The 27,840-nt window shown below is 49.5% G+C and overlaps 1 protein-coding gene across 1 annotated transcript; it reads left to right on the plus strand.

Annotated features, from left to right (window-relative positions):
- AFAP1L2 (actin filament associated protein 1 like 2) lies at nucleotides 1-26,968 on the plus strand. The gene is made up of 18 exons (XM_054382326.1): nucleotides 1-77; nucleotides 4,487-4,584; nucleotides 8,421-8,511; nucleotides 12,646-12,729; nucleotides 15,082-15,287; nucleotides 15,846-16,025; nucleotides 16,247-16,336; nucleotides 17,113-17,197; nucleotides 18,401-18,505; nucleotides 19,097-19,308; nucleotides 20,942-21,087; nucleotides 21,643-21,754; nucleotides 22,728-22,967; nucleotides 23,056-23,233; nucleotides 24,044-24,211; nucleotides 24,945-25,126; nucleotides 25,708-25,830; nucleotides 26,185-26,968. The coding sequence occupies exons 1-18, from the start codon at nucleotides 23-25 to the stop codon at nucleotides 26,209-26,211; spliced, it is 2,382 nt and encodes a 793-aa protein (XP_054238301.1). The 5' UTR covers nucleotides 1-22; the 3' UTR covers nucleotides 26,212-26,968.
- The last annotated feature ends 872 nt before the right edge of the window (nucleotides 26,969-27,840 follow it).

Genomic DNA, 27,840 nt, shown 5'->3' on the forward strand with positions numbered 1-27,840 from the left:
TGGAGATGAGGAATATATTTATATGAACAAAGTGACCATCCACAAACAGCAGGGGGACCAGGAGAAGCAAGACAAAGGTAGGCAGCTGAAGGTTAATGGTTGTATCATGCCTAATGGGGTGATGAAGGCACATGCCTTAGAGCCTTGCTTTACCAGTGGTGGCCCCTCTTGGAAGCTCTGAGGGCTGAGGCAGCTGATGGTGTGGAAGGACTACTGTTTTCATAACATTCCCTTAGAGATAGTGATCCTTGCCAACACTGTGAGGTTATTCCTGGAAGTAGGGCTTTGGAGGACGTTATTTTTGGGATAAAAATGTTGCCTTCTAAGGCCTAACGCTCCAGTGCCTGAAGTATTTAAGGAAGCCTTCATGTTTCATTTGGCCACAAAACAAGTCCCTTTACCTCCCTGAGACCTTGAAAGCATGTGTCTTCTCTACTGTGTTCCTCTGCATTAGTCCAGAGGGCCTGTGCCATCACAGCCCTGCAAGGTGAGTTCCCAGGTGCACCCTTGCCATCTGTGTGGGTAGAACACTTTCATCTCTCAGGGGGTGCCAGAGTTCTGTGGTGCATAAGCCAGGAAATTAAACCAAGGTAAAAATATTAATTTCCAATTTAGATTTCCCAGGTTTTGAATTTATAACATGGAAAAGAATGTAATTGTCTAAAGATGTTCTTGCTCTTTGAAGTTCATGGAATCATAGAGTGGTCTGGGTTGGAAGGGACCTCTGAAGGTCATCTAGTCCAACCCCCTGTGCAGTCAGCAGGGACATCCTCAACTAAATCAGGCTACCCAGAGCCCTGTTGAGCTCCACTTTGAGTATCTGCAGGGATGGGGCCCCAACCACCTCCCTGGGCAACCTTTTCCAGTGTTCATCACCAAAGCTGTTTCTGATAACTATGTGGAGTGAGACTATCAGTGACACACATCTCATTAATGCACTCCTAGTCAGGAGCTGACCCTGCCCCAAAGTTTCTGAGCCAAATACACGAGGCAAAAGGATACCATCAGAGCAGCCTGCTGCTGAGACGCTGCTCCTGCAATAGTTGGGATAGCTTCACTTGCACAGTTGTTTGCTCTGGTTTCATTGGTTTGTGGTTGGGACTTTTGGTTGGTTGCTTTGCTTTTTTAAGCTACCTACAGCTGACTTTAGGTTAACTTCAAATACTCCTGAAAACAGGATGTCCTCCCAGATTACCTGTGCAGCTCTGATGTGATCCCTGGGTGATGCTGTAATGCTCTGTACCGGAATTGCACAGCCTCCTGGTAGCTCCCAGCAGTCGAGCAGCAGGAGGAGCATCTCTTTGTATAAGCTCTCGTTTGGATGGGTATAAAACAGAGTTTGCTCTGATCCCATCTGCCAAAACACATTGGGGGCAAATTGCAGACCATTTCTTTTTAGAGTTGGGTCTTCCATTTCAGGCTTTTTCCCTATCAAAGCCATGAGCCTACCCACTCAGTTGTTCCCTGTGGGACCTGGCACTTCTCTCTTTTTCTGTTTTCAACAACCTCCCTATTCCAAGTAAAACTTCTGAGTTATTTGGAAAGGCTGAAGTCAGTGAGACACATGTATGGGATCTTAGCCACAGCTGCAGCTGGGCCCTGGTCACGCCTCTGTGGCTGGATGGAGAGGTCTCTGCCTGGTCAGTGGTGGGACTTGCAGGTTCAGGTTTGGCAGATAAAGGAGATCTTAGTATCTGCTGATGCCAGGGGCTGTGATACAGATCTCCTAGTGATTAATCAGCTCCCTTTACCCCTTTTATCTACTTCATTTCACCAGAAGCTTTTGACGGGATGTGGTGACCACAACCTTGTGGCTGAGGCCCATGGGACCTCTCATGACCTGCAAGGTTTCTTCAGCACTGTAGCTGTGCTCAAGCATGCTCTAGCAGCACAGGGTGAAATAGTTTCCAAAGTAGTAATATATCAGCTCCAAAAGTCCTCCGCTGTAAACCTTAAAAATATGCTAGTTCTGCAAAAAACATATTTCACTTCATATCTACTTCCAATTTCATCAGTAAGTATTTAAGCTGAACTTTTTATGGCACAGTAATTAAATTCACTGCAGTGAGTGATGAAGGCACCATCACTGACTTGATCTCATTTGCTTGAGAAACACAGCAAGTCTCTACCCTGCAGGTTCATGTGAGCTAAATGCCATCTCCTTCTGGAAGAGGGATGGAGGTGCAGAAGTTTAGGATGTGCAGTGTAAGGCTCCTGATGGTGCAAACTGTGGGTCTCTTAGGCCAAGTACCAGGAGACATTCACTTTTACAAAGAACAGAGGCCACAGAGAAGTAACAATTAGTACAGATGAGAAATTTAGCAGGATCTTGGCTGGGTTTCCTTCTTCCTTCCCTCTTCTAAATTCTTTCCAAATTGCAGGTTTTTGGAGAGTCACCTTGATCAGAGGACAACTGCAAACTGTCTAGGAAAAATTACTCCTTCCCTCCCTATCCAGTAAAGAAACAACCTGTGAGCTGTGGTGCTGATGAGTGTAGCAGAAGGAAGGGATATGTACAGCACATGCTGTGTGGACCCTTCATGCAGAAAGCATGCATCAGGTGCTTGTCCCCACAACATCTGCCAGGGGTTTTATCAGGATGGAGATTAAAGGGATGGTTCTTCCTGCACAGAGCCTGAAAATCAAAGCTGCATCACATCCTACTCTGCTTCCCAGCTGGAGTCTGTGGAGGTGGGCAGGTTTCCAGCAGGGTGAGGGCAGAAGCTGTGGTCTCCATGCTGTCCTCCAAAGTTGGTGGGAGGAGGAGGAGCTGCTGGTAGAGAAATCAAACGGTATTTTCCTGGCATGGTGAAGTTCAGTAGGGTGACTTCTAGGTCTGCTGGAGAGTCAAGAACAGATGGCCACCACTTGTGAAAGGGTCTGGCAGTGATTTGTGCCTCTGCAGTGATTTCTTTTCTGTGGAGCTGAGCATGGGAGGTTCTGCCTCATGCAGGAGGATGCAAGTAGGTCTGTCTCTTCCTCTGCTAAGGAGGCTCTGAAAAAGTTCCCTTCATGGACAACTGTGAGTGCAGAGATAGTCAACTCTTGGTGAGTAGCCCACTGGGGCTTTAGGAAACCTCAGCCCTGTTTCTGGTCATTCCAAAAGTAGCAATAGCCTCAGCAGCTACTCTTGATGGAAGTGTTCACCCTGAGAGTGACATCTACTTGGACAGACTGAGAGTTGGGGCTGTTCAGTCTGGAGAAGAGAAGGCTCTGAGGTGACCTTATTGTGGCCTTCCAGTATCTGAAGGGGGCCACAAGAAAGCTGGGGAGGGACTTTTCAGGGTGTCAGCGAGTGACAGGACAGCCCCAGATGTGAACAAAGTGATGTGGTTTCCAGCTTCTATTTTTAAAGCCCAGAAACATGCAGCAAAATTCCTGCCCAAATCTTGGAGGCAGGCACAGTGCTAACCGCTGCTGGGCACTGTGCAGTGCCTGGGTGGTTTCTGTGTGTGCCCACGGGATGTGGCTGCAGCACCAGCAGCTGACTGAGAGAGCTGCAGCATCATCAGCTGGCTGCAGATCTTGGAGCTAATTCCCTCACTTAATTTACTGGGCTTGCAATATCTGGGCACCTTAGCCCTGTTTCTCCCAAAGTGTCTGGCAGGAGACACTCTCTACCAGGGGACTTCCCCTCTGCACAGAGTAATGCCTTCAAAATCCTTTCTCACTTATTTGTGCCTTGCTCCCTCTTGCTCCTGAGCATCCCTGCATTCTCTCTTCTTCTGTTTTCAACACATCTTGGAGGTCGTGGGACTTGGGCACTGGTTTGAGGCCACCCAGGAGTTCTGTGGTGGGGGAAGAGGGACTGAAGACAAGCCTTCTGAGCCTTCCAAGTACCCTCCAGCTACTGAATCACTCTGCATTCAGCTGCTTGGAAAATCTGACTTTCCAGAGGCAAATGCAGATGGCCTGGAGCGGTTCTGCTGCCGTATGCCCTTTCACACGTTCAGCCTGGGCTGCTTCAGGAGCAGCTCTGCCTTCCACAGCAATTAAAGCTCTGTTCTGGGCTGGCTTTGACAAACTGTCCTGCAGCCCAGGTAGGCAGCGACCTTTGCAGCTCGCTCTGGGAGCAGGGTGGTGTTATCTCTAGTTTTGTGGGAAGCCAGGAGAGGTGGGGGACAGCCACTGAGCTGCCTGCTAGCAAGGACTCAAGTGCTATGGATTTCCAGGTACTGTGTAGTGTCTGTCCCTGCTGCTTCTCAGGACCCTTTAAAGTTTCAGCAGGGGGTCTGGGCCTCACAATTTTCCCTCTTGAAGGAAAAACCATGTCCTAAAACCAGAGGCCAGCTCTTCTGCTGGGGCTCCTGGTGCCACATTCCTGAGTATGACCTGAAATGACATGGTGGCCCTGCAGCACTGCCTGTAATTGTCACTCTACCTCCTACTGAAATAGCTCCTCACTGTTCCTGCACAGCTCTGGGTAGCAACTGCTCTGCTGGGCAATGCCACGTGTCACCAATATCATTGTGTTTATGCCTTGCAGCACTGGATAGGAAAAACTCCTTGACCAATGGAGACTCAGGACTGCATTTGTCCCCTCCTCAGAAGAGCCTGCCAGACCTCCCCCCTCCAAAGGTAGGTGTGGATTTCACTTTGGGGGTCTCCCTCACTGGCAGAGCCTCACACTGGTTGTACAGCGCACGGGTCTGTGAGGAGGAATCACTGGCACTCTAGATTTTCCCATAGGGAAGCTATAAGTTGAGCCAAGGTCCAGTTCAACACTGTCAGCTTTCAGTGAGATTTTGTGCAAGTGTGGTAGTTTAGGGTGCCAGGTGGTTTAGCTAGAATGGCTGTCCTAGAGAGGAAGACTGGTCCTTGAGACCTCAGATGTTGCTGTTCAGTGGTTGAGCCAATGTGGGAATCACTGTAGTGATTTCTGGATATGAAAGGAAAGGAGGATTGGGAGGAGGGGGAGGCATGGAGGAGTACAGAGTAGTGCATCTGTCAACCATAGAGGAGGATCTGCTTCTTTCCCAGGAAGGAGGATGTGGGGTGAGGCCTTAGGACTTCTGCCCAAGGGACTGTGTGGCTCAGCTGGAGTTAGCTGAAGGAGCTGGGGAAACCAGCAACAGAACAAGAGGACACAATCTGAAGCTGCACCAGGGGAAGTTTAGGCTCCAGGAGAAAGTTCTTCACAGAAAAGAGTAATTGGCCAGTGGAATGTGCTGCCCAGGGAGGTGGTGGAGTCACCATCCCTGGAGGTGATCAGTAAAAGCTTGGATGTGGCACTTGAAGCCATGGTTTAGTTGTCAGGAGGGGTTAGGTATTAGGTAATAGGTTGGACTTGATGATCTGTGAGGTCTTTTCCAACCTGGTTGATGCTGTGATTGTGTGAGATCAGATGGGATGCAGGTGACACACCCTTGAGCACAGCACGGTCACCTGTTGGGAACTGCTCTAGTCCCAGAGAGGCTTTGCCCTCACAACCAGCTGGGGATACAGTGCTGGAGCTGGAGCCCCCTGGGAGCATCAACCAGAGCAGGAGCTGCTGTTTGGCTTTGGGACTCTCAAAGCTGGATCAGGGGGTGGCTGTGGCAGGGAGGTGGGCAGGAGGAGCTCAGTGAAGTGCAGTGAAGCAGCCCTGTCACTGTGGTTGTGCTTGGTGCAGCTCAGCTTTCTGATAGGGCAATCAGGAAGGAACAAGGAAACAGCAGTCCTGGAATTTAGCTGAGATTGATACCTCAAACATGTGTCTTCTCCCAGGCCTGTTCTGGGAACTGCCTTCTCCCACCTGCTTGACACTGGAGCTAACCTCCCTCAGACAAAGCAGTCAAGTACCTCCTTGCTGTGGGCATCTGAGCATCAGTGAGCTGTCAGCAGCCAAGATATCTGAGCTTACTTCAAGGAGTGGAACTGGGAAGGGCTTTAATGTGGTCCCAGTTAGTGAGTGGAAGTTGCTGCTGTGGGGCAGTAAATCTCTGTCTGTTTGCTGTTCTGGAGCAGGCAGGAGCTGTGGCCAGCTGGGCAGTGCAGGAGGGTGCACAACTCTTTACACAGGAGGTTAGGAAGGGTAGGAGAGGACCTCAGAATATATCTGTCCTAGCTCTGTGGGTTTTGTGTGGTTTGGTGATGTTAAGGTACTCTGATGCTCCTCTGCTCCTGCCTTTTGTGGCACAGGACCAATTTGGTGCTAAAGCTCAGCACAGCAGATTGTCCCTGGTGTTCACTGACACCACTGGGCAACCCAACAGGGGTGGCCCAGCTGGACTGCACTAATGTCCTTGGGTTTGTCCCAAGGCAACCTTTGAACAATGAGCCCTGTAGGCTGTGGCTTGGACGTCAGTGACCTTTCCTCTGTGGCAGCCCTGGCAGCTCTGCTGCTTTCCACAGCCATCCACAGGGACAGTCCCATGATGCAGATGCCCAAGATGCTTTTATTTGCATGCCCCATTGTGCTGTAACAGGACAGGCAAATGTTCTGCAAGGGCCAGCCCGGCTTAGATAACACACTATATACTCTTTGACTTAGAGACAAAACAACCCCATGGCTTTAGGGAAAGAAAAGAGGAAAAAATAGCTCTGAGGCAGCTGAGGTGCAGTCCCACCTAGTCCCTGTTGCATTCCATTGTCTGGAGGAAACAAAACAGAGCAGCCCCTTCCCTACCACTTGTGGGATGGTGTCACATAAATCCACAGTGTTTCTTTCTGTAGGCAATTTGTTTGTGGTTCTAGTACAATATGAGCTGGCTGCACAGAGGAGTCCACCACAGGTGGCAATTGCAGACACATTCCCTGATCAGGGAATGGACAAAGTAAAGCTTTGGAGCGGCTGAGTTTGGTTTTGCTTCTTTAATGCATCAGGACAAGTTCCTAAAGCTGTAAGATTTTGGAGGGAAGTGTTTTCCAGTAGCATGTTCTACGTGTCTCTGAAAACCAAGCTCAGAGTCTGCTCATAGAGTTTGGCAGACTCATGAAGGAAGGAGTTTCATCCAAGACAGTTGAGAAGTCTGCAAGGTTGGCAGAGGCGCAGGCAGCTCACCCATGTGGGAGCAGAGACACATGATCTGGGCCAGTGCACTCAGGGTACCTGGCTCCCACAGCCCCAGCAACCATTCCCCTTTGTGGGCAGTTGCTGGCCAGAAATTCTGTTCTTTCAAAGCTGCCTTTCTACTGGGCAGCAGTACCTGTTAATGGAAGTATCCAGGGCAGCTTCAAAATGGCATTTGATGATGCTGGCATGACCTGCAAAGGGTTTTGCGTTAGATTGCTTTGCAGTGCTGGTGCCCAGTTGGCCCCCCAAACCACCAGGAGCAACCCCATGGGCTGGCAGGAAGGAACATGCATGATCCATGACCTCCAACACTGCTATCTCTGCAGAGAGAAACGTGCTCTTCTGCCTGTGCTCCTGGGAGGAGTAGTGCTTTAGCCCTTCACACACTGAAGAGCCTCTGCAGGACTTGCACAGGTCTGGGTCAGCAGGCAGTTCAGTGCTGTGAGCCAGAGCACACCATTGTCAGATGACTGGGGGTGGTTTGACCTGGGTGAGGAGAGGGGGAACACAGGGATGCTGCTCCCATGGTGGGAGATGGGTGCCACGTACTTTGGGAAGAGTGTGAGCTGTGCACTCATCCTGCTGTGGTCTTCAGCTCTGATGTCTTACATTCTACAGCTATGTAAATTATTGAAAAGTAAAAACCTTTGTTTCTTAACTTCCCTTTCTATTTTTTTTCCCCTTTCTTCCCCTCATGTGTTGGTGTTTCTAAGGATCAAGGCACTGTTTTTCCTGCCAGCCCTTGCTTGTGTTTAGGGAGGGGTTTGGCAAGCACCACAGGGATTTTCCAGCACTTGGACTGTTTTCAAAGACTTATTTTCCATCAGTGTTGTTTATCCATTTCCTTTGTTTTCTGCTCAGAGCACAATTAAAGATTCTTGATAGAGAACAATTAAAGATTTTTGATATAGCACAATTAAAGATTCTTGATATAGCTCCTAAAGCAAAAGATTTTTAAGCTGTTGGTTTGCTATCAGTCAGAGATTTGGAGATGGGTCCAGTGACCACTCAGGCCTTCTTTTTCAGTGTAAAGCCAGGACTGAACCAAATGTCTGCCCTTCTGGCACCCTGTGAAGATAATCAATAGCACAGAGGATCACCCCCAGTTATGATGAGCAGCTTAGGGGGGGGTCAGTGCAGTAGGCAGAAGTTCACAGCAAGGCTAGGGGGTTACAGTTACTGCTTTGAGGAAACATGTGAGTTGCTCTTCCCAAGGCTTTCAGCAATATTAAAGAAAATAACATTAATGAAGTAATTATACAGTAGTTCCAAACAGCTCCTTTATATCTGAGCCAACTGTGTGCTGGAGATCCTCAACAGCCTCTTTCTTCCCTGTCATCTCAGCAAGGTTAGGTGCCCCCATTGTTTTCCAGGATCTGTTTTTACCTTAAACCATGCTGCTTATACTTCTTCATTTGTTCTGCAGGTTCCTGAAGCAAAGCAACCCCCGGTCCCCAGGATCGAATCCCCGGAGGGATATTACGAAGAGGCTGAGCCCTATGATGTCTCTCTGAATGGTACATCACAGCTAACTCTTCTGGGGGGTGGGGGGAGGATTTTCCTATGGGAGATAGAGAACTTCAGGTATAGGAGAATGAGTAAACAAAATCCAATTCCAATTTCTTACACCTTTTCTGATGCTGGCCACGCTTGGTATTACTGGCCAGCTGGAAAGAACAGACTACTGAATCACTCAAGGTTTTAACTTTCCTAGAGAAATAAGTAGTATACCACAGTTAATATAATATCACTCTGAAATCTTATAAACCATGATGGATTCTCTTTGGATGGATGGTTTTCTGGCAGCTAGGCTGTAGTCATAGAATCATAGAATGATAGAATTGTCAGGGCTGGAAGGGACCTCAAGGATCATCCAGTTCCAACCCCCCTGCCATGGGCAGGGACACCTCACACTAGATCAGGTTGCTCACAGCCACATCCAGCCTGGCTGCAAAAACCTCCAGGGATGAGGCTTCTACCACCTCCCTGGGCAACCTGTTGCAGTGTCTCACCACCCTCATGGGGAAGAATTTCTTCCTAACATCCAATCTGAATCTACCCACTTCTAGTTTTGCTCCATTCCCCAAGGCCACAATAAGTTCTCCTTGGAGCCTTCTCTTCTCCAAACTGAACAGCCCCAACTCTCTCAGTCTGTCTCCCCAGGAGAGGGAGGAGCTCCAACCCTCTCATCATCCTCATGGCCCCTAGTCAAGATACAGCTTTCTGTTCTGGAGTGAGCTGTGACACTGGTGGCTTGTACTCATGTCCTCATGCTCTAATCATCCCTTTGGGGCTCAAAATCCATGGCTCTGTTGGTCTGTTAGACGTGATAACTGCTTTTAGAATTGGTTGTTTATTTAGCTCTGTGTTTTGTGGCACTTTAACCATCTCTAACTTTGATTCCAAAGCCACGCTTCCTGTTGAGGGGACACTCTGTGTGTTCCCTCTGCCTGAGCTGACAGCTCACAGCCATGTCCTCAGCAGTGCCACTGATACCTGGCACCTGTGAGCTCCCTACCTCTTCAGAAGGAGGTTGCTGCACAAAGGCTGAGCTCCCAGATTCTTGCTTTTTACAGAATCACAGAATCAACCAGGTTAGAAAAGACCTCAGAGATCATCAAGTCCAACCTAATACCTAACACCTCCTGACAACTAAACCATGGCTCCAAGTGCCACATCCAAGCTTTTTTTGAACACCTCCAGGGATGGTGACTCCACCACCTCCCTGGGCAGCACATTCCACTGGCCAATTACTCTTTCTTTGAAGAACTTTCTCCTCACCTCCAGCCTAAACTTCCCCTGGCACATCTTGAGACTGTGTCCTCTTGTTCTGTTGCTGGTTGCCTGGGAGAAGAGACCAACCCTCACCTGGCTACAACCTCCCTTCAGGTAGTTGTAGATAGCAATAAGGTCTCCCCTGAGCCTCCTCTTCTCCTCTTAAGATGATCCTGCATCCTTCTTTTGGTGAACACCCATCATGAGAAATTACCTTTCTGATCTGACAGCAGAGCTGATCTTATCATCACTTTGTGATCCATTTAAGCCCAAATGAGGCAGATTACATTGCTCTGCTGCCAAACCAGATCTCTCCTCCTCAGCCTCGACTGCAGCAGAGGGGGGTGCAGTGACATACATGGCATGGGGCAAAGCTGAGCGAGGAGAGTCAAGGCAAGCAAAGAGCTGAGAGTTAAGAATAGAAGATCTGGATCTTGCCCCTTGGCTGTTGAATCTGAGCTGCCTGTGAGAGAAGCTGAGTCCTCTCAGCCAGTGTGTATCACTGGGCTTTGAAGCTCCCTGCCAGGGAAGCACCAAGCAGTGCCCCTGTTTGAAGTGGTCAAGGTTCAATGTATCCAAACAGCTCTCGCTGCACCTTGTGCTTCTGGACAGCTCGTAGCTCAGTGAGGGTCACTGTTCTCATGGAGGCCTAGGCTACACCAAAAATGGACTGGTACAAAGATCTTCTTTTCTCTGAACCCTTTCAACTGCACTGCAGCTGTGAACAGGAAGATCTTGCCCAGCTCAGGTGGGAGAAGGTGCAGACTCATCACAGCCAGGGTGAAACATCCCATTTGGCATGGTGGAGAGGTCCCTCCAGTTCTGCCGTGTGTAGTTTGGTGCCAGCTCTGTTTTGCTGTAATGCTCTGGGTTGCTTGGCTGAGGTCAGAGCTGTGATGTCTGGGGCTCAGGGGTGTGAAGGCAGCACAGGTCACTGCAGCCTCATCCTTATGGGGAGTTTCCAGTTGCTTACACTGTAAGATAAAGGATTTTTTTTGTTCCCTGCCAAACACTGGGAAAGCAAATAACTAAGAGCCATGGAATGTAAAGACATACTGGATTAGCTGGAGTGTGGCCACAGGTCTGTGTGCCGGGAAAGACAGGTCATGTTATCCAGGCAATTCCATAAACTCTTGTTGTGTTCAGAGCCTTGGCTGGCAGAAGCAATTAAGTACACACCCGGCTTAAAACTTTGCTTTACCTTGGTAGCCTGCTGCTCAGAGGTGCAAGCACAGCCACCAAACACTGAAATCCAGGCCAGTCAGATGCCTAAGGAAACGAGATTGGAGCCCAGCATAAAGAGAGAAGAAACCCATGTGATGGGAACAGTCAAAATGAGGTAGTTCAGCGTGCTGATGGGGCAGCTTCTGGCTGTGTGACAAGTGAGCTTGATGTTTTACCAGGCAGTATCACAGCCAGAAGTGAAGATAGGAGCCTGTGAAGCGAGCAGAGATGGGGCATGCAGGCCCAGGCAGTCTCTCTCAGCTGAGGTGTGTGCTGCCTTTGTCTCTCATGACTGCTCACCCACCAGTCCCCTTTGCAGGCCCCAGCAGGTCCCTTCTCCACAAACTGCCTGGTGTGCTATAGTGCAAATGGCTTTTTCAAGTGAGAAGGGAGGCAGCTGTCATGTCCACGAGAATCTCTGTGCTTTTTGGCAACCTCATGTTTGAGGTGGTGCCTTGGGGTGAGTGAGAAGAAGGATCAGGGAAAGGTGTGGGACAGTAGGTGTGTGGCAGGAGGAGGCTGCAGGGGCTTGGAAGAGGACGAAGCATGGCATGCTGTGCAGAAGGAAGGAAGGTTGGGTAGCAATGCTAGGAAGCCACTGCCGCCCTGGTTTGCCTCAGGAGATCAGACTCTGAATCCCATGGCACATGGACAAACCTGCAGGCTCAGCCCTGCACATTGCCTCAATGAGTACAAGAGTGGGCTCCACAGCCCTTTTCTCCACCTTCATGTTGTCAGATGGCAGTAGTACCTGTCCTACATGCAGTGATGCTCATTGCCTTGAGACCTTGGTGTGACTGCTCTTGCCAAAGGGCAGTCTAGACATGCATGGGTTTGCCCTGGCCAAACATGCTAAAGCCTGACCCTAGTAATCTCAAGCCTTCTGTGCTTACTGCTGTCTTCCACAAGCTGGGTGGGGAAGGTCCAGGGAGCTGCTGGTGGTGCTGGTGACAGAATTTACAGCACAAGCCTTGGAAGACACCCACCCATCTCCAAACAAGTGAGGGTAGTGAAATCAACCAGAAATAGGAACACACTAAAATTAGAGGGTGCACTGCCAAGAAAGGACATCAAAGCCAACCTCCAGATGGGCTGAGGAAGCAGAGGATTCGTGCAGCATTGGAGATGGGACCCAGAGGCACTGTGAGAGGCTATGGGTGAAGTAATTAAGTGGGTGGGCAAGACTGCTGAGTCTTGGGGACCCACTTCCACCAGCAGGATTCCCTCCCACCCCTCTGCTGGGGATGCCTCTGCCTTTCATTTCACAGCTCCAGCAAGTGCTGCTGCTTCCCTTTCCTCCTGGGCCTAAATGTGTTAAACCCTTATCATCCTGGTCCTCCTCTGCGTTTGCATAACTGAAGGGTGTGATAAGAAACAGTGAAACCAAGGGACTGCCGAGGGAGCAATCATTCTAACTGGAACAGCTCATCTGCCCTGGCTGATTTTAATTACAATGATTGTGTTTTAAAGGGAATTGCCTTGTTTGAGAGGATGGGCTGAAAGTGTTGCCCCTGCTTGAAGGGGATGGAGCAGCCTCACCGGCTGAGGGGGGAATGTGGAGCTGAGATGGACTGACACCTTTGTTCTCCTCATTTGCTTATCTGTGGCTTTCTTTCTTTGTCTTTTTTTCTCTTTTCCTTTTGCTTGTGCAGGTCTTTTTGGTAGGCTTGCTGCAGCTGGACCCAGGCCAGGGTTACAGGTTACTGAGGGTGTTATTTATGCCACGATAACGATGGGTATGGCATGTTTTACAAACCTGAAGTGCCTTCTTTTCACAGTTAAACCAAAACCCAAACCAAACTCCAGCAACTCGGGTTTAGCAAAGATGATGAGGTGGCTCCCCCTCACATTGCCCATTACATGCATGGAGGATCATCACCTCTCCCCTCTCTCTGCCCTTGCTGATGTTTTTTGTGCCTTTTCCTGTGCTCAAGACAACAATGAAGAGAACTTCCCTACCCTTTATTCTCCTGGGTCTGGCCACTGATGTGGAGCTGATATGTGGCAATGCTGGCTGTACTGATAAGTAGCTATTCAAGGTGCTCTATTTGGGCAGGTGCAACTCTGGCTGGAGCTTGCTGCACCATAGTACTGATTTAGCTGCCTGGGAGGTTGTGGGAAGACAAACAGGAAAGCAGAAGTGGATTAGATAAAGGCATCCAAGAACATGGCTGCCACTGATGTTGCTTCAAAGGGAGGATAAAACTGTGGTCTTAGTTGAACTTGGAGACCAGCTGTATGATTTTGGGACTAACTGAGCTTTTGTAGTCATGACAATGATGCCTCAAGTCACCCAAGCAAGGTTTGTTCCCAGTTTGCCAGCTACACAGGCTGGCAAGCACCCTTCCTGGAGCCACAGCAGAGTCACTAGGACAGCAGCAGCTCTACTTAAAGTAGAGAAGGGTACATCTCATGAGTACTTGTGGTTGTGGGTGATGCACAAAGGAGCAGCCAAGGCTCCCTTAGGAGAAAAGGTAGCAGACTGACACCTTAAAGTCTAGGTGAGGGGCAGCAGAGGCACCCAAAAGGGGCCAGAGGGGTGGTTAGTGATAAGCCCCATGTTGACAAGGATGAGATTTAGAGGACATGGTTCCCTTAGTCATCCTTGCTGCTGCTGCATAAAGAAGGGTCCCCATCAGTGCAGAGGTTCAGCTTCTTGGTATTTCTGGGTGAAATACCACCTCTTAATATATTCAACACTTTTTGTTTTTTTCTTTTTATTCCATCTGAATTTCTGCCCAGGGTGTCTGTGGCCAAGGTCTGTGTAGTGATAATGCATTGGGGAGTAAGATTTTCCCATAAAAGATACATTCAGGGTATGGAGATGGTGAGCCAGTAATGTGCTGGCAGCACCATTCAGAGGCTTTGAAGGGGAGTATTTGCTTTTTAATAAGGTAATGTAATTAGTGCAGCTTTGATCACTTGAGGGATGTTAGAGAGAGAGATTTCACTGGGGGCAAGGCTGTAGCTTTGTTACTGCATCTCAGTTCCTTTTATTTTAAGAACAAATAAACCCAATTTAAGAAATATGCTTCAGTGAAGCTTCTAATGCCTTTTTCCCCCTTTTCTAGCTGCTTTTCCTCTTCTTCTCCTCCCTCCCCCCCCCCCCCACCAATCTGATACTACTTTCATGTGGATATTAACATTTGATGAGAATCAAAATTAGATTAAATTCTGGTGAGAGATACTGAGTGATATTCCTCTGTGCTGTTTGGTAGGACAAAGAAGCAAAACCCTGCACAGATGCTGCCCAAATCTTGCCATCTTGCTGTGTGAGCTTACCTGAGCTGTACTATAAACACCAGCAGAGCGTTGCAGATTCCCCTGCAGTCAGTAGGAACACTTTAATTTGTTTCTGACAAGTCTGCTGCCAATCACCAGCTGCTCCCGTCAGCTAAAAACTCCAATAACCTACAGTGATTGGAGCTGAGTATTGAAAATCCCAACTCACCCTAAATGTGCAGCAATCTGCTTGAGAATGAGCATGAAAAATGTGGTCACTGCTATGTGCAGCTGCCACTTCTTATGACTAATTTTTGCTACTGCAACAGTGTCATTAGCTGAAAAGTCCTGTGCTGGCCCTCAGATGCTGAGTAGAAAGAGGGGACCTGTGCAGCCCAGAGAGGAGAAGTGGAGTGATACACCTGGAATGCTGCATGGTCTCACAAGTACCATTTTCACTTTTGACATTCAGAGGCCAAGGGCTGATTGTGTCTTGCTGGTGCCTTAAAAACTGTGAATGTTTGGCTTGAAGTGGAAAGTAGAAAAAGCATCTTTAAAAGGGGGGGAAAATGCAGCAAACATCAGATAAATATCTAAGGGAATGTTCTCAAATTTGTAGTCTGTTGAGAAGTGTCTTTTGAGTGTTTGCTAACTGAGATTGTTAGGCACAAAACATTGCAATGAGATTGATAGTGGCCTAGCAATGAGGGTTGTTATTCCTATTGATTATCCTCCTGTAGGAGAGCCTCAAAAGACATATCCCTACGCTGGAAGCTTTTGCATGTGTGAGCATGGCTGAGGCAAGCAACAGGCTGGGAGCTGTCTTAAAAAATGTATTTAGTGATGGGGCTTTGCTTTTGTTATAGAAGATGGTGAAGCTGTGAGTAGCTCCTATGAGTCTTATGATGAGGAAGAAAGCAACAAAGGCAAATCAGCGACTCATCAGTGGCCATCCACCGAGGCCACCATTGAGCTGATGAAGGATGCCCGGATCTGTGCATTCCTGTGGAGAAAGAAGTGGCTGGGACAGTGGGCAAAACAGCTGTGTGTTATCAAGGACACCAGGTTGCTGGTGGGTAGATCCTCCACTCTCTGCCTGAAACAAGCTCTTTCCATGAGCTGGGGAGGGAAGTGGTGCCTCAGACCATGTTAACTAGCTGGCAGAAATCAAAGTGCCACTAGAAGCAATGCTCCAGAAACCATGTTCAACAGATTTGGGCATCTCCTTCCATTTTCAGCAGGGATAGGGGCATGGGGCTGCTCAAGGGGGCACAGGGGCCAAAGTCTCAAACTCCCGAAATGCCTAGGGATGTTTTGGGGGGAAACTTTTTGAGGTGGTTAAGCAGAAAGGGTGCTTATCCCACTGGCTAACGACTTGTGTGGTACCTGTGAGAGGTATTTCGGACTATATACAGGTGTATGTAGATGTATGTGTATCTCTACATTGACAGATGCCCTGTCCATAGTCTGTGTAGGCATTGCAGCCTTGTAGGACCTACAGGACCTTCCTGTGTTCAGTGCACTTCACACATGGTGCTGCACTGAACCACTTCTAGGGTTGAGTTCATGCCAGTGTGGGAAAGAGAAAGCTTCTCAGCCTCTTACCTGCCCTCTCACCTTCCTTCCCCAGTGCTACAAGAGCTCCAAAGACCATAGCCCTCAGCTTGATGTGAATTTGCTGGGCTGTACTGTCATTCACAAGGAAAAGCAAGTGAAGAAGAAGGAGCACAAGCTGAAGATCATCCCCATGAACGCTGATGTCATCGTGCTGGGGCTGCAGAGTAAAGACCAGGCGGAGCAGTGGCTCAGGGTCAGTGGTGCTGGCAGCCTCTCTCTGGCTGACTTAGGCCCAGCAATTTCTGCTGGCTGCCTGCTGCCACATCAGGGAAGTCCCTGAGGTCACAGAGAGTGTAAACTGTGGGTCTGCTGTGTAAACCCAGTCTGCTGTGTTTCTGCCTGTCCTGGGTCAGGAAGAAGTATTGATCCCATTAGTGCAGGTGTCTCACAGGCTGTGGCTTCCCTTCTGCTCAGGTAATCCAGGAGACCAGCGGGCTGCTGTGTGAAGGAGGCAGTGAAGGCAACCAGTACATCCCGGATTCACAGCGGCTCAGTTACCCAAAGGTACCCCCTGACTACTGAGACAACGACCACTGGGGCTTCTCCACTCTGTTCCTTTCATAAATAATAGTGGTAGGTGTAGCCAGTTTATCTGAACAAAGACCATTGGGAGTGCAAGCAGCTGGACAGGAGCGTGATTGGAACAATCTTCATTTGCCTTTGCAGACTTAATTTTGTTGCCGTATCTTTCCTCCCCAAACTGACTCAGCATTGGGCTCTCATCCATATAGGGCAGCAGCTATTATCTCATCCAGTGGGACAGTTGTGCTCCTTGAGAGCTTTGGAAGGGACACAGAACTTCACATGCCAGGACTTGGACAAGTTTCTAGTCCAGGTTTCAGTGGTACTCCCCTGAGGGAAGCCTTTTCCAGAACAGTAGTAGGAGAAATAAATCTTCCTAAGTCTCTGATGGACACCCAACTGGACCTGTTTGGGCACCTAGGCAGTTCCTCTGCCCACACCCTTCTACAAGGACTGGCAAATGCCACCACCAGCCAGGCTGCAGGACCACAGAGTGGCACCTGTGGTGCCACAGCTTCACCTTCTAGGTGAGCCCAGATGGGGTGGTTCATGTGCTGGATCTGCCCATGCTGGGCTCAGAAACAATGGGGAGAACACAGTCTGAGTGGTTGGGCAGGGGATGTCTGTGTGAAAGGCTCTGCTACAGAGAGGGTGGGACCTCATCATTTAGGTGGGGGGAAAAAGATACTCAGGGCAGGTGCTAGCTGGAAGAAGAGTCATGTGCATCTGTGGAGCTTCTGTCTGGTGCTTGTTGACAGGTGGAGGTATCTGAGAGGTACTCTGCAGCCTCCGAGAGTGGGAGCAGCACAGATGGCCACCCAGAGACACCCGAGACAAAAGATGGTAAAACCTTACCCTGGGGATCATGGGGAAACCAGGACACTGACCCTGGATGTGGCAAGGGTTTCTGTAGCTTCTCCTGCCACTGCCACCTCAAACTGCCCTGATGCAAGGTGAAAGCTACATGTGAATTTCCTGCCTGTGCATTTGATTTCAGTGCTTTTTTACCCATAATTAAATGACAGGTGGATGTTTGGGTTTCTTAGTTACAGAGTTAGGATAGGGCTTGAGAAACCTGAATGTGATACCTGCCCTACCACAAAGATTCTGCACAACTCTGGGCAGACCACTTTGGGACAGTTTGAGATGGCTGAAATGCAACCTAAGTGACTTTCCTCAGATTTCTGCAGAGGAACTTGGAGTGCCTGTGTGAAATGCTGAGCTGTCTCCAATGGGACACTTACACTTTCACACTAGGGCATCACACTCTGAGCTTTAAGCTGCATTCCTCAGCTATAACTTGGGGCAGGTAAGGACATCAAAAGAGGAGATGCTCTATTAGAAGGATTGTGGCATCCATCCATATGTTGGAGAGAGGCAAAAAAAAGAACTCCATACTGGGGACTCACTGGAGTGGGCTGCTGAGTCCCTTTAGGCTGGGACTTCATCATTTTGTGAGTAGAGTGTGAAGGAAAATCTGGATTAAAAACATCCAACTTGGTTTCTTACCAGGATTACATGATGGTTACACAGCCATGTTTAGTGTGCTCAGTAGGAAAACGGTGAAGAGGCTCTTCAGGCATAAGCTTCCCCCCTCCCCACCTTAAGTCCTTCTTTTAGGAAGGAAAAAGATTTGAATGCTGTAAATATTCATGGTAATGGTTTTTTAAATTCGGTTCTTTGCAGGGTAAGAAAGTGAAGGAGGTTGGCACCTGCACAAGAGCTGTGCAAGCAAACTTCCCACAGCTCCTGCAGCAGCTGGTGTTTGGTCAGAGCTAGCCCAAGTTTAAAGCAATATAGATTGTCTGGCAAATCACTTAACTAGGATTACTGGTGGCATCTTGCTTGTCATCTCCCTGGGCTTTGGACTGTCACAGCCTGTCCCTGAGCTGCAGCTTTGCTCTCTGCCAAGGATGTATGTGCTGCTGCTGGGTGCATGACAGCAGTGCAGGCACCTTCAGGGCAGGACACCCAGCTGGGACAGCAGGCTGTGTGTATGGCTGTGAGTTGGGAAAGTCATGGGTTTTTCTTTTTCTTCTCTGATAGTTAAGAAGAAGGGCACAACTGGCCTGAAACTGAGCAACTTGATGAACCTTGGGAGGAAAAAATCCAGCTCCTTGGATAGCCCAGAGAGATCCCTGGAGACTTCAAGTAAGTGTCATCATGAGCCCCTTTCAGGGCTGGATCTTGGTGTGCAAGGTAGGATGAGCACTAGACATCATCCTCCTCAGATGTGTGTGTGCCAGGCTGTCCTTCCCAGGGAGGTTGCCTGGTCTGGACCAGTAAATCCATTGTGCTGGATTGTGGTGTCTCTTACACATTAAGCTGACTGTGTGGCTTACAAGGGTGGGCAATAGCTTGCAAGGTGGCCCAAGAGGAAGGGCAGACTATACCAGACATGCACACAGAGGGCCTCTGTGCTGCTGTTCTTGGGCATCAGCCCAGCCTGCTGGAATCAGGATGGAGAGAGTTGTGTGGGTCACCTGGTATTCACCACCTGGGACTAACTTTATCCAACCATCTGCAGCCAACTTGCTGTTCCAAATCTAACCTGAATTGCAAGGGTCTCATTTTGAACAGACTTTTACCTTTTTCACCCTTTTTCTTAGAGGTAGAGACAGTTTGTGCTTTTCCTCTTTGCCATTACCTGTGTCTTTGTGCTGTGTGGTAGTCTCAGAACTTACAATGAGTTTGACTCCCCTTTCCTCACGCACATGACTGAGAACTTGTGTTTGCTTGCAGGCTACCTGAATGTGCTAGTGAACAGCCAGTGGAGGTCTCGTTGGTGTCAGATCAAAGATGGTCACCTCCATTTCTACCAGGATAAGAACCGAAGCAAACTGGCTCAGCAGCCCCTGAGTTTGGCAGGTTGTGAGATTGTCCCGGAGCCGAGCCCTGATCATCTCTACTCCTTCCGCATCCTGCACAATGGTGAAGAAAGAGTCATTCTGGAGGTAGGGGCTGCATCTCCAACAAAGCTCTGCTTTAACTGCTCAGCTTGGGTGTCTTAGTAGGCCTAAATGCCAGTGAGGTCCTCCAGTCCAGCAAAATAGAACCTGTAGTCTGGGACTTTCATCTGCCTGTGGTCACCTAGAGTTTTCCCACCTAGCTGGTAATCCAGGCTGTGTCAGATGCTGGTGCCTCCAGAGGACAATTCAGCCTTCATCTTAGGCACTCATCTTAGGATGGGATGAAGGGTCCTTTGGAGGTGCCCATCTCTCTCCACTGACTATAGGATAACCTTGGATGATTAAGTTATAGGTGGTGCATTTTAGATGGGAGGAGTGGCACTTTAAGGGTTTAAATCCGTGGTTAGGAGTCACAGGAAACTTCATTTTCTGAAAACAGAGATTGCCACAGGTCATGCATCCCAAGTAAGCCACTCACAAATCTGCCCCTGAAAGTGCAAGTGAATTCATCTCCTTCTTTTGCCTGCATCCAGGACTCTTTATCTCTAATCTTAGTTCTCTCTGACGACAGCACGATTACAGTAGGAGGTGGACAATGTGAGCAATTTCCTGTATTTTTCCAGTGGGTGGAATATTTATAGCTAAACAACTGACTTCAAGGGCCTGCCACGAAGTTTGAAGGTGTTTTTGTTTAGCTTCTGATTCAGGGCATGTCTGTGTCTATGAATTTTGCCTAATTACAGATGTGAAGAAGAGGTGCTAGGAAAACGTACTTTTTGTGAATGGAAGAATCTGTGTTTTGTTGGGATGTCAGACTCAATCTACAGACTGGCTGGCAGGCTTCCCAGGGACTGAAGTCTCTGCTAAATAAAACAGATTGGAAGCTTAAAATATACTTTCCAGTTTGGGATTTGCTTGCCCTGAATTTTGCTTTGTGCTTACTGCTTTAACTCTTCAAACCAAAGCAAAAGATGGCTGCGTCCACCCACTTCTTGCCTCAGGTAGAACCCCCACCCCCTGCTACTGGGAAGTGCATGTGGCTATTTGCTAGAGCTGACTTCAAGGCACCACATTGTAACTCTTCATTTTGCACAATGTCAGATTGCTCACTGCAGCTGGGACTTGGACACTGACTGTGGTAAAGCAAGGGGCTCTCTTTGATGTTTTCTGATCCCACTTTAGACTCTTCCCTTCCCATCTTCCTTGTGCAAGCAGTCCTGGAAGGGTTTTGGGCACTGACACAAGTATTCCGTGGGCTCCCTGAGGTGCTTGGGTCTCCTTGCATGTGTGTTTGCCAATCCCATTGCTGCACTCTACTGGTGCAAAATAAACCCCACACTCTTGCCTCACTAAAGCTGCCCTGCCCACCAGCACCTCCAGCCCCAGAGACTTCCCTGACTTTCATAGGCAGCTGAGTTGTTTGCTGCTAAAAGGAAAATGCAGACTTACTAAAAATGCCAGGAAAGAGTTGAGGAGCTGCATTCATCTCTCTTCCAAATTTGTGAATCAGTCCATACACAGAGCTGTACTTTTGTCTCCTTTTAATGCAGCCTCAGGCTTAATCTAAGCACCCAACAGTTCATCTCTCCCTTTGCAAGGCCAGAGGACTGCCAGCATGGTTCCCCACCCAAGAGGAGCTGCTGTTGCAACCTGCACTCTCTGTCTGATCACCTTGTAGGCTAAGTCCTCGGAGGAGATGGGCCACTGGCTGGGCCTCCTCTTGTCGGAGTCAGGTTCTAAAACAGACCCGGAGGAGTTCACCTACGACTACGTGGATGCCGACAGGGTCTCCTGCATTGTGAGCGCTGCAAAGAACTCCTTCTTGTATGTCAGCAGGAACGGGTGAGGGGGTGCAGGACTGGTAGAGGGGAAGCAAGCTGCAGAGAGAGTTCCTCTGCTTGCAGGAGGTTGGCTGCTGTGGGAACAGGTGGTGCATTCACACCTGCAGCTCAGGCACTTTCCTTGAAAGTGCAGTGCAGGACAGGAGAGCTTGTCGTTGTCCCACCGTGATGCATCGAACCTGAGCTGCAGCTTACCACAGTGCTAGGGGCAGTGCACAGGTGGCTTTTGCACAGGCAGGGTAGTGGGCTTGGCTGGAAAGTGCAGGGCAGTGGGCACCCAGTAGTGTGGCTCACTGGGGCAGGGTGGCTGTGCTGCTGCAGTGCTGCGTCCAAGGGCTGGGCAATAAAAGGAAAGAGCAGAGGAGAAATACAGCCCCGCTCTGGTGAGTGCTGCTTAACAGGCAATGGGAGCTGCTCTGCCTCCTCGTCTTCTGGCCCTGCCCAGACCCCAGGACTGCTGTGCTCAGGTGGCCAAAACGCAGCACAGCCTGCAGTGAGACCACTCCCTGCTGATGGGATGTCCCTTGCTTCCCCACAGCCTCATGCAGAGGAAGTACTCTGAGCCCAACGCCTACATCGACAACCTGCCCAAAGGCAGGATGCAGCAGGAGGAGCTGTATGATGATGTGGATCTGCCAGACCTGCCTGCGGTAAGATGCCCACTGCTGCAGGCGGCTGCCCTGCTGCAGTCAGCTCTGGGGAGACCATGGGCAAACATCTGCCCCTGGGGAAGCTCCAGCAGTGAAGGGGGAGGTTTTTGCAAGAGCATAGAAGGGGATTCCCAGCCCCTGGGGAAATCCAGGTTTTTGCAACAGAGCAGAAGTGAGTCCTGGAGAGGAGAGATGCCTGTGGTGATAGGATGAGGGCCAATGGTTTGAAATTAGAGAAGAGTAGATTTAGACTGGACGTTAGGAAAAAGTTCTTCACAATGAGGGTGGCTGAGCATTGGAACAGGTTGCCCAGAGAAGTGGTTGAAGCCCCATCCCTGGAGATATTCAAGGTGAGGCTTGATGGGACTCAGGGCAACCTGATCTAGTTGAGGGTGTCCCTGCTGACTGCAGGGTGTTGGATTAGATGACCTTTAGAGGTCCCTTCCAACCTGGGTGATTCTGTGATTCTGTTTCCAGCAGGGTTGTGTAGGCATCCTCAAGCAGCTGGGGTAAAATACTACTATTTCCATCAGCAAACAGCATGGATTATTTGGTGATAGATAGTGTGTTGTTGGGAGCCCTGTCTATCAAAATTCATTTTGATGCCTGTGAGAGCGAGCCCTGTGTATAATGACAACAACGACAGGCTGTGCTGGGGATGAGAGAGGTTGTTACCCTTGGGAAAGGCAAAGAAATCTGGCAGGGGTTACTAGATGTACAAGAGCATTTGACTCTTGCATGGTGCTGCTGCTATCATTGGAAAGATCTATTGAAGGAGAGCAGAAGGGGCCTTTCCTTCAGTATACCAAAAAGCCCTGTAAGGGATGAGTTAGAGAATGGGATTTTTGGTCCTCTAAGGTTTATGGAAAATACTCTGGGTTGCCTGAGCTGCTGCTGCTCTGCAGTGAGATGGTTCCTGTACTTATGGCTGCATCAGGTGGTTCTTTTTCAGGGGAACATTCTCCTTTTGCAGGAAGAAGTACCCAAGAGTGAGAGCAAATCTGAAGTTGACCAAGACAGAGTGTACCTGGATCTGACCCCAGTGAAGTCCTTCCTACACTGTGCTAGCAAGAAGTCATGCCAGCCTTCCCCCCTCAGCTCACCATCTCTAGAAAGGGCTGCCAACAAGGCTCCAGCAGAGAGCGCAGCCGAGACAGTCGTCCTGCCTAAGGAAGCCGAGCCCTGTAGTAAGGAGATGGAGACCTCTGAGCAGGTACTGCCTGCACCTGTGGGGTAGGGCTGGGCTTAATCAGTGAGCCAGTTCCCCATACCACATCATCCCACTTCATTTCCCTCCCCAGAAACACCCAGAGAAGCCAGAGCCTGAGGAGGTGCTGCCACGGATGCCCGTGGTCAAAATCCAGACACAGCAGCAGAACATTGCCTTCCCCCAGCCAGCCCCTGAGCCACCAGCAAGCAAAGTGGCAGCAGGCAGTCCCCAGCTGGTGCCTGCACACCGGCCCAAGATGCCACTGCCAGGTGAGTGGGCTGTGCCCATAGATAGCCAGTGGGCCCCTACTGACACTACTACCCCTCTACTCTGCCCAGCTGAGACCACACCTGGAATCCTGTGTCCAGTTTTGGGCTCCCCAGTTCAAGAGAGACAGAGACCTGCTGGAGAGAATCCAACAGAGAGCCACGGGGATGCTTAGGGGACTTGAGCAGCTCCCCTGTGAAGAGAGACTGAGAGAGACCTGGGGCTGTTTAGTCTGGAGAAGGGAAGACTGAGAGGGGATCTGATCAATGTGTGATCAATATCTGAGGGGTGGGTGTCAAGTGGAGGGGGCCAGGCTCTTTTTGGTGGTTCACAGTGATAAGACAAGGAACAATGGGTTCAAACTTGAACATAGAAGATTTCACCTCAATGTGAGGAGAAACTTCTTTACAGTGAGGGTGACAGAGCACTGGAACAGGCTGCCCAGGGGGGTTGTGGAGTCTCCTTCTCTGGAGACTTTCAAAACTCACCTGGTTGCATTCCTGTGCAAGACTACCCTAAGTGATCCTGCTCTGGCAGGGGGGTTGGACCTGACGATCTCTGGAGGTCCCTTCCAACCTCTGATATACTGTGACACTGGAGCTCAGAGGGAGGTGGTAGTGCTCTAGGTGTGGGGTTTGTCCTGTGGTTCACCTTGCCACTGCTATACAGTAGTTTTACAGTGCCCAAGCGGCTGAGGGGTGTCCAAGTTGGCAACTTTGCGGAGTTTCATTTGTTTTGATCCCAAGCACCTGAAAAGTTTTCCCCTCCTGCATTTTCCCCTGGCTGAACTTGTTTTGGTGGGTTGCTTCCAGCAGCAGCAGTGGAAATCAAGCTTGGCAAGAACAGAACAGAGGCAGAGGTGAAGCGGTTTACAGAGGAGAAGGAGAGGCTGGAGAAGGAGAAGGAGGAGATCCGGGCTGAGCTCACCCAGCTGCGCAAGGAGAGGCGGGAGCTGAAGGAAACGCTCGGGGGCAGCACAGGTAGACCAGGGCAAGGGGTGATGTGTGGAAATGAGTCAAGGTGGGCCACTGGGGAAGGAGTTGGGCTGTGAACCTGGCCCACCTGGGACCAGAAGGGGCAAGGAGGGGAGATCTGGTACTTTGAGCTGAGAAGTGCCCCAACTGCACTGGAGTGAAAGCTTGCTCTGCCACAGTCCCTTTTGGGGTAAATATAGGAAGGACGTGGACCTGATGGAGAGGGTCCAGAGGAGGGACGCAAAAATGATTAGGGGCTTGGAGCACCTCTGCTATGAAGACAGGCTGAGGGAGCTGGGGGTGTTCAGCCAGACCTAATAGCAGGCTCCCAGCACCTGAAGGGGACCTACAAGAAGGATGGAGAGAGACAAAGGCCTAGAGACAAAGGCCTGCAGGGACAGGAAGAGGGGCAGTGACTTCAAACTCAAGAAGAGCGGATTTAGATTGGATGTTAGGAACAGGTTCTTTACCATGAGGGTGGTGGAACACTGGAACGGGTTGCCCAAGGAGGTGGTTGGGGCCCCATCCCTGGAGATATTCAAAGTGAGGCTTGACAGGGCTCTGGGCAACCTGATCTAGTTTACTGCAGAGGGGGTTGGACTGGATGACCTCCAGGGGTTCCTTCCAACCCAGACCATTCTATGGTTCTATAAAAATACACAGGATATGCCCTGGTCCCTGCTCTCCTCATGTGCCCCCCAAATTCCTGGCCAGCACCAAGTTACCCTTTTCTTTACAGACAAGAACCTGGAGCAGAGGCTGAAGGAAATAGAAGAAGAATGCAAAAAGAAGGAGAGCAGGAGAGTAGACCTGGAGCTGAGCCTGGTGGAGGTGAAAGAAAACCTGAAGAAGGCAGAGTCTGGCCCTGTGACACTGGGCACTGCAGTGGACACCACACACCTGGAGAATGCAGCCCCTCGGGTATGGGGCTTGGAATGCACAGTGGCTTTCCAGCAGCTGGGCAGTCACATTGTCTCAGCCTGCTTAATAATACGATAATTAGCAACAATATGATATTATTATATGTAATCTTATAAATGGTATCTATTATATCCTATCTAATACTATGCTAATTATTTTATATAATATAGATAATAATATAATGAGGTAACAGCAGTGATGGGGATGTGAAAGGGGGCTGGTGGAGCTCAGGCAAGTGGCTGTATTTCCCTGTGGGACCTTGAGCAACACCCTCTGGGAGCCATACAGGCCTGGACCCAGCTCTTCTTGTGCTCAGCGAAGCCAAGGAGTTTCAGGCATGTAAATTCCTTTGTGGGAATTCTGCTGCCGTGAAACAGTGATGGCCATCACCTTATCCCTGCTCTGAACTTCTGAGTCCTCAACACCTAAACCCTGATCCTGGTGGTGTTTGTTTTGAAACTGAAAAAAATGTTCCTCAGTGCAAACAGGATGGGACTGTGACTGGGAGATGGTGGGGCAGGGCATCGACCTCTCTTGGTAGTCAAGTCATCACCATTCCTATTATTTTGTTGTAGATTCAGTCCAAAAGTGCCAGTCCAGCCATCAGCACAGAGAACTCTCCTGTTAATTCAGCAACAGCTCTGAAAAATCGTCCTTTGTCCGTCATGGTGACAGGGAAGGGAACAGTCCTACAGAAAGCTAAGGTAACCACACCAATGGAACAGGATGAAAATCCACCTGGGACAGTCTGGAGCACAATGGCTGTGCTGCAACGGCGTTGTGGGAGGGTCTCATGGCTGAAGAGCATCCCTGACCCAGCACCACTTGGAGAAGACCTGCCTGGTTTTCTCCAGCTTTTCACCTGGGTTTGCCTTGGCTGTGATTGAAATGAATAAACGTGTGTGGTGCTTGTAATGGAGAGACAGCCCTCAGCCACCCTCTGGCAAAACAAAAAAATACTCCAGTACCAGATGATCAGGTTGATCCTGCACACATTATGGCTGCTGTGGCTTGCCAGATTTGCTTTTTGACTAATTTGCCACTTTTTGCCTTGGCAGGAATGGGAGAAGAAGGGAGCCAGTTAGAACCACGCTTTTCAGAGATGGACTAAAGACTGGAACTGGCCATGCATGGCCCAAGGGGATTTAATCATCTGTGGGTGGAGGTTGGGTGTGGAACACAACCACACACCAAGTGCCTCCTCCACATCAAGCCAACTGCTCAGACACAGCAATGGAGTCAAGAGCTGCCACCATGAGTTACCCAAATGATCTCGCTCTTTCCAGACAAGTCCCAATCATGTAGCTAAACCAATAACAACCAGTGGCAATCCTTGCATCAAATTCCTAACCCAGTTGATGTAAACAAGAATGTTACTGTACATAGGGGTGTTTTGTGTATTTCTACCTTGAAGGTTTATCAATGAATTATTAAGGTTTCTGTATTAGTGACAGTAGCGGGTTCAGAAAGGGGCCTCTGCTATTCTTTATGTCCTGGTGGTCTTCAACCTGTCATGGCAAATTGCAGTCAGCTAAAGTCTCACCTGTCTTGCTGTCAGTCATCACTCAGCTGCATTTCATCCACTCCCTATGCCTGAGCAATGCTTGACTTGAGACATGAAGGAGAAGCACAGAGCAGCCTGGCCAGGGGATACTTAATGGCTGTCCTGATGCATCCCAGCCTGTGCTTACTCTACCAGTCTGCTGGAGATCTGCCAGAATATCAGGGAAGATCCCTGCTCACCTTGTGCTTTAAGCTGAGTTACAGACTGCAGGCACCAGGAGCTCTGTGGCAAAGATGATCTGCAAAGCAGATTCAGTTAATTTTCCTGAAGATATTGGTCTGTGGAAAAGAAGAGGGGTTGGCGGGGGGGGGCAGGGGGGGGAAATCAATCAATCAATCATATTCACAGGTTTTTTAGTAATTATTTACCAAAAGCTCAGGCCTGCTCAGCTGTTGGATGGGGAAGCTGGATTCTAATGTTTTCTTCAGGGTAGCAGAGGTACAGCTATTGCTGTGCTTGTGCCCCAGCTGTGAGCACCACTTTGCTGATGCTCTCTGGCCCTCCCAGAGCTGCAGCTGTACAATCTGCTGAAGACATTCCCTTGCTAAAGGGCTCCTTCTACATGGGCAAGGCTGAGCAGCCTGACTTGCTCCCCTCCTTGATGACTGCTGGCTGTCTTGGTGCTGTCACCTTTATTTCCAAATTGTTAAACTTAGCATAGCCTTTGGGCCCTCCATAGCCCACCCCCCTCTGCCCTAGCCAAGCTTTCTAATGAAAGATGTTAAGACATTTGGAACTGCTAACCTTAGAGACATTTGAAATTTGAAGGGGGATGAAAGTGTCAGAAATCCATGCACATGCTCCTCTGCTGTCATGGCTGATGGCCTGGAGACACTTCTGCCTTCCTTCTCTTGTGGTCCTGGAGACACCTCTGCCTTCTTTCTCTGATGTCTTTTCAGCACTGGAGCCCAGGCTCAGTAACTGGGTTGAGTGTGCCAGGCTGTTTTCCAACCCTACAAAGACAAAGCAGTGCTGGTATCTTGGCTGAGGTGTTCTTTAGGTGCTGTGCCTACATGCAGAGCAACAGCCAGGATAAACACAGGCAAGCAAAAACGTACCCTCCTAACCCTTGAAAACCTTTTACAGCCTGAGAACACCTTCTTTGCAAAGCCCCAACACCCCCAGGATGGGGGTTTGCAGAGCTGCCACA

Source organism: Indicator indicator, chromosome 7, assembly GCF_027791375.1.
Source record: "Indicator indicator isolate 239-I01 chromosome 7, UM_Iind_1.1, whole genome shotgun sequence".
Taxonomy (NCBI): domain Eukaryota; kingdom Metazoa; phylum Chordata; class Aves; order Piciformes; family Indicatoridae; genus Indicator; species Indicator indicator.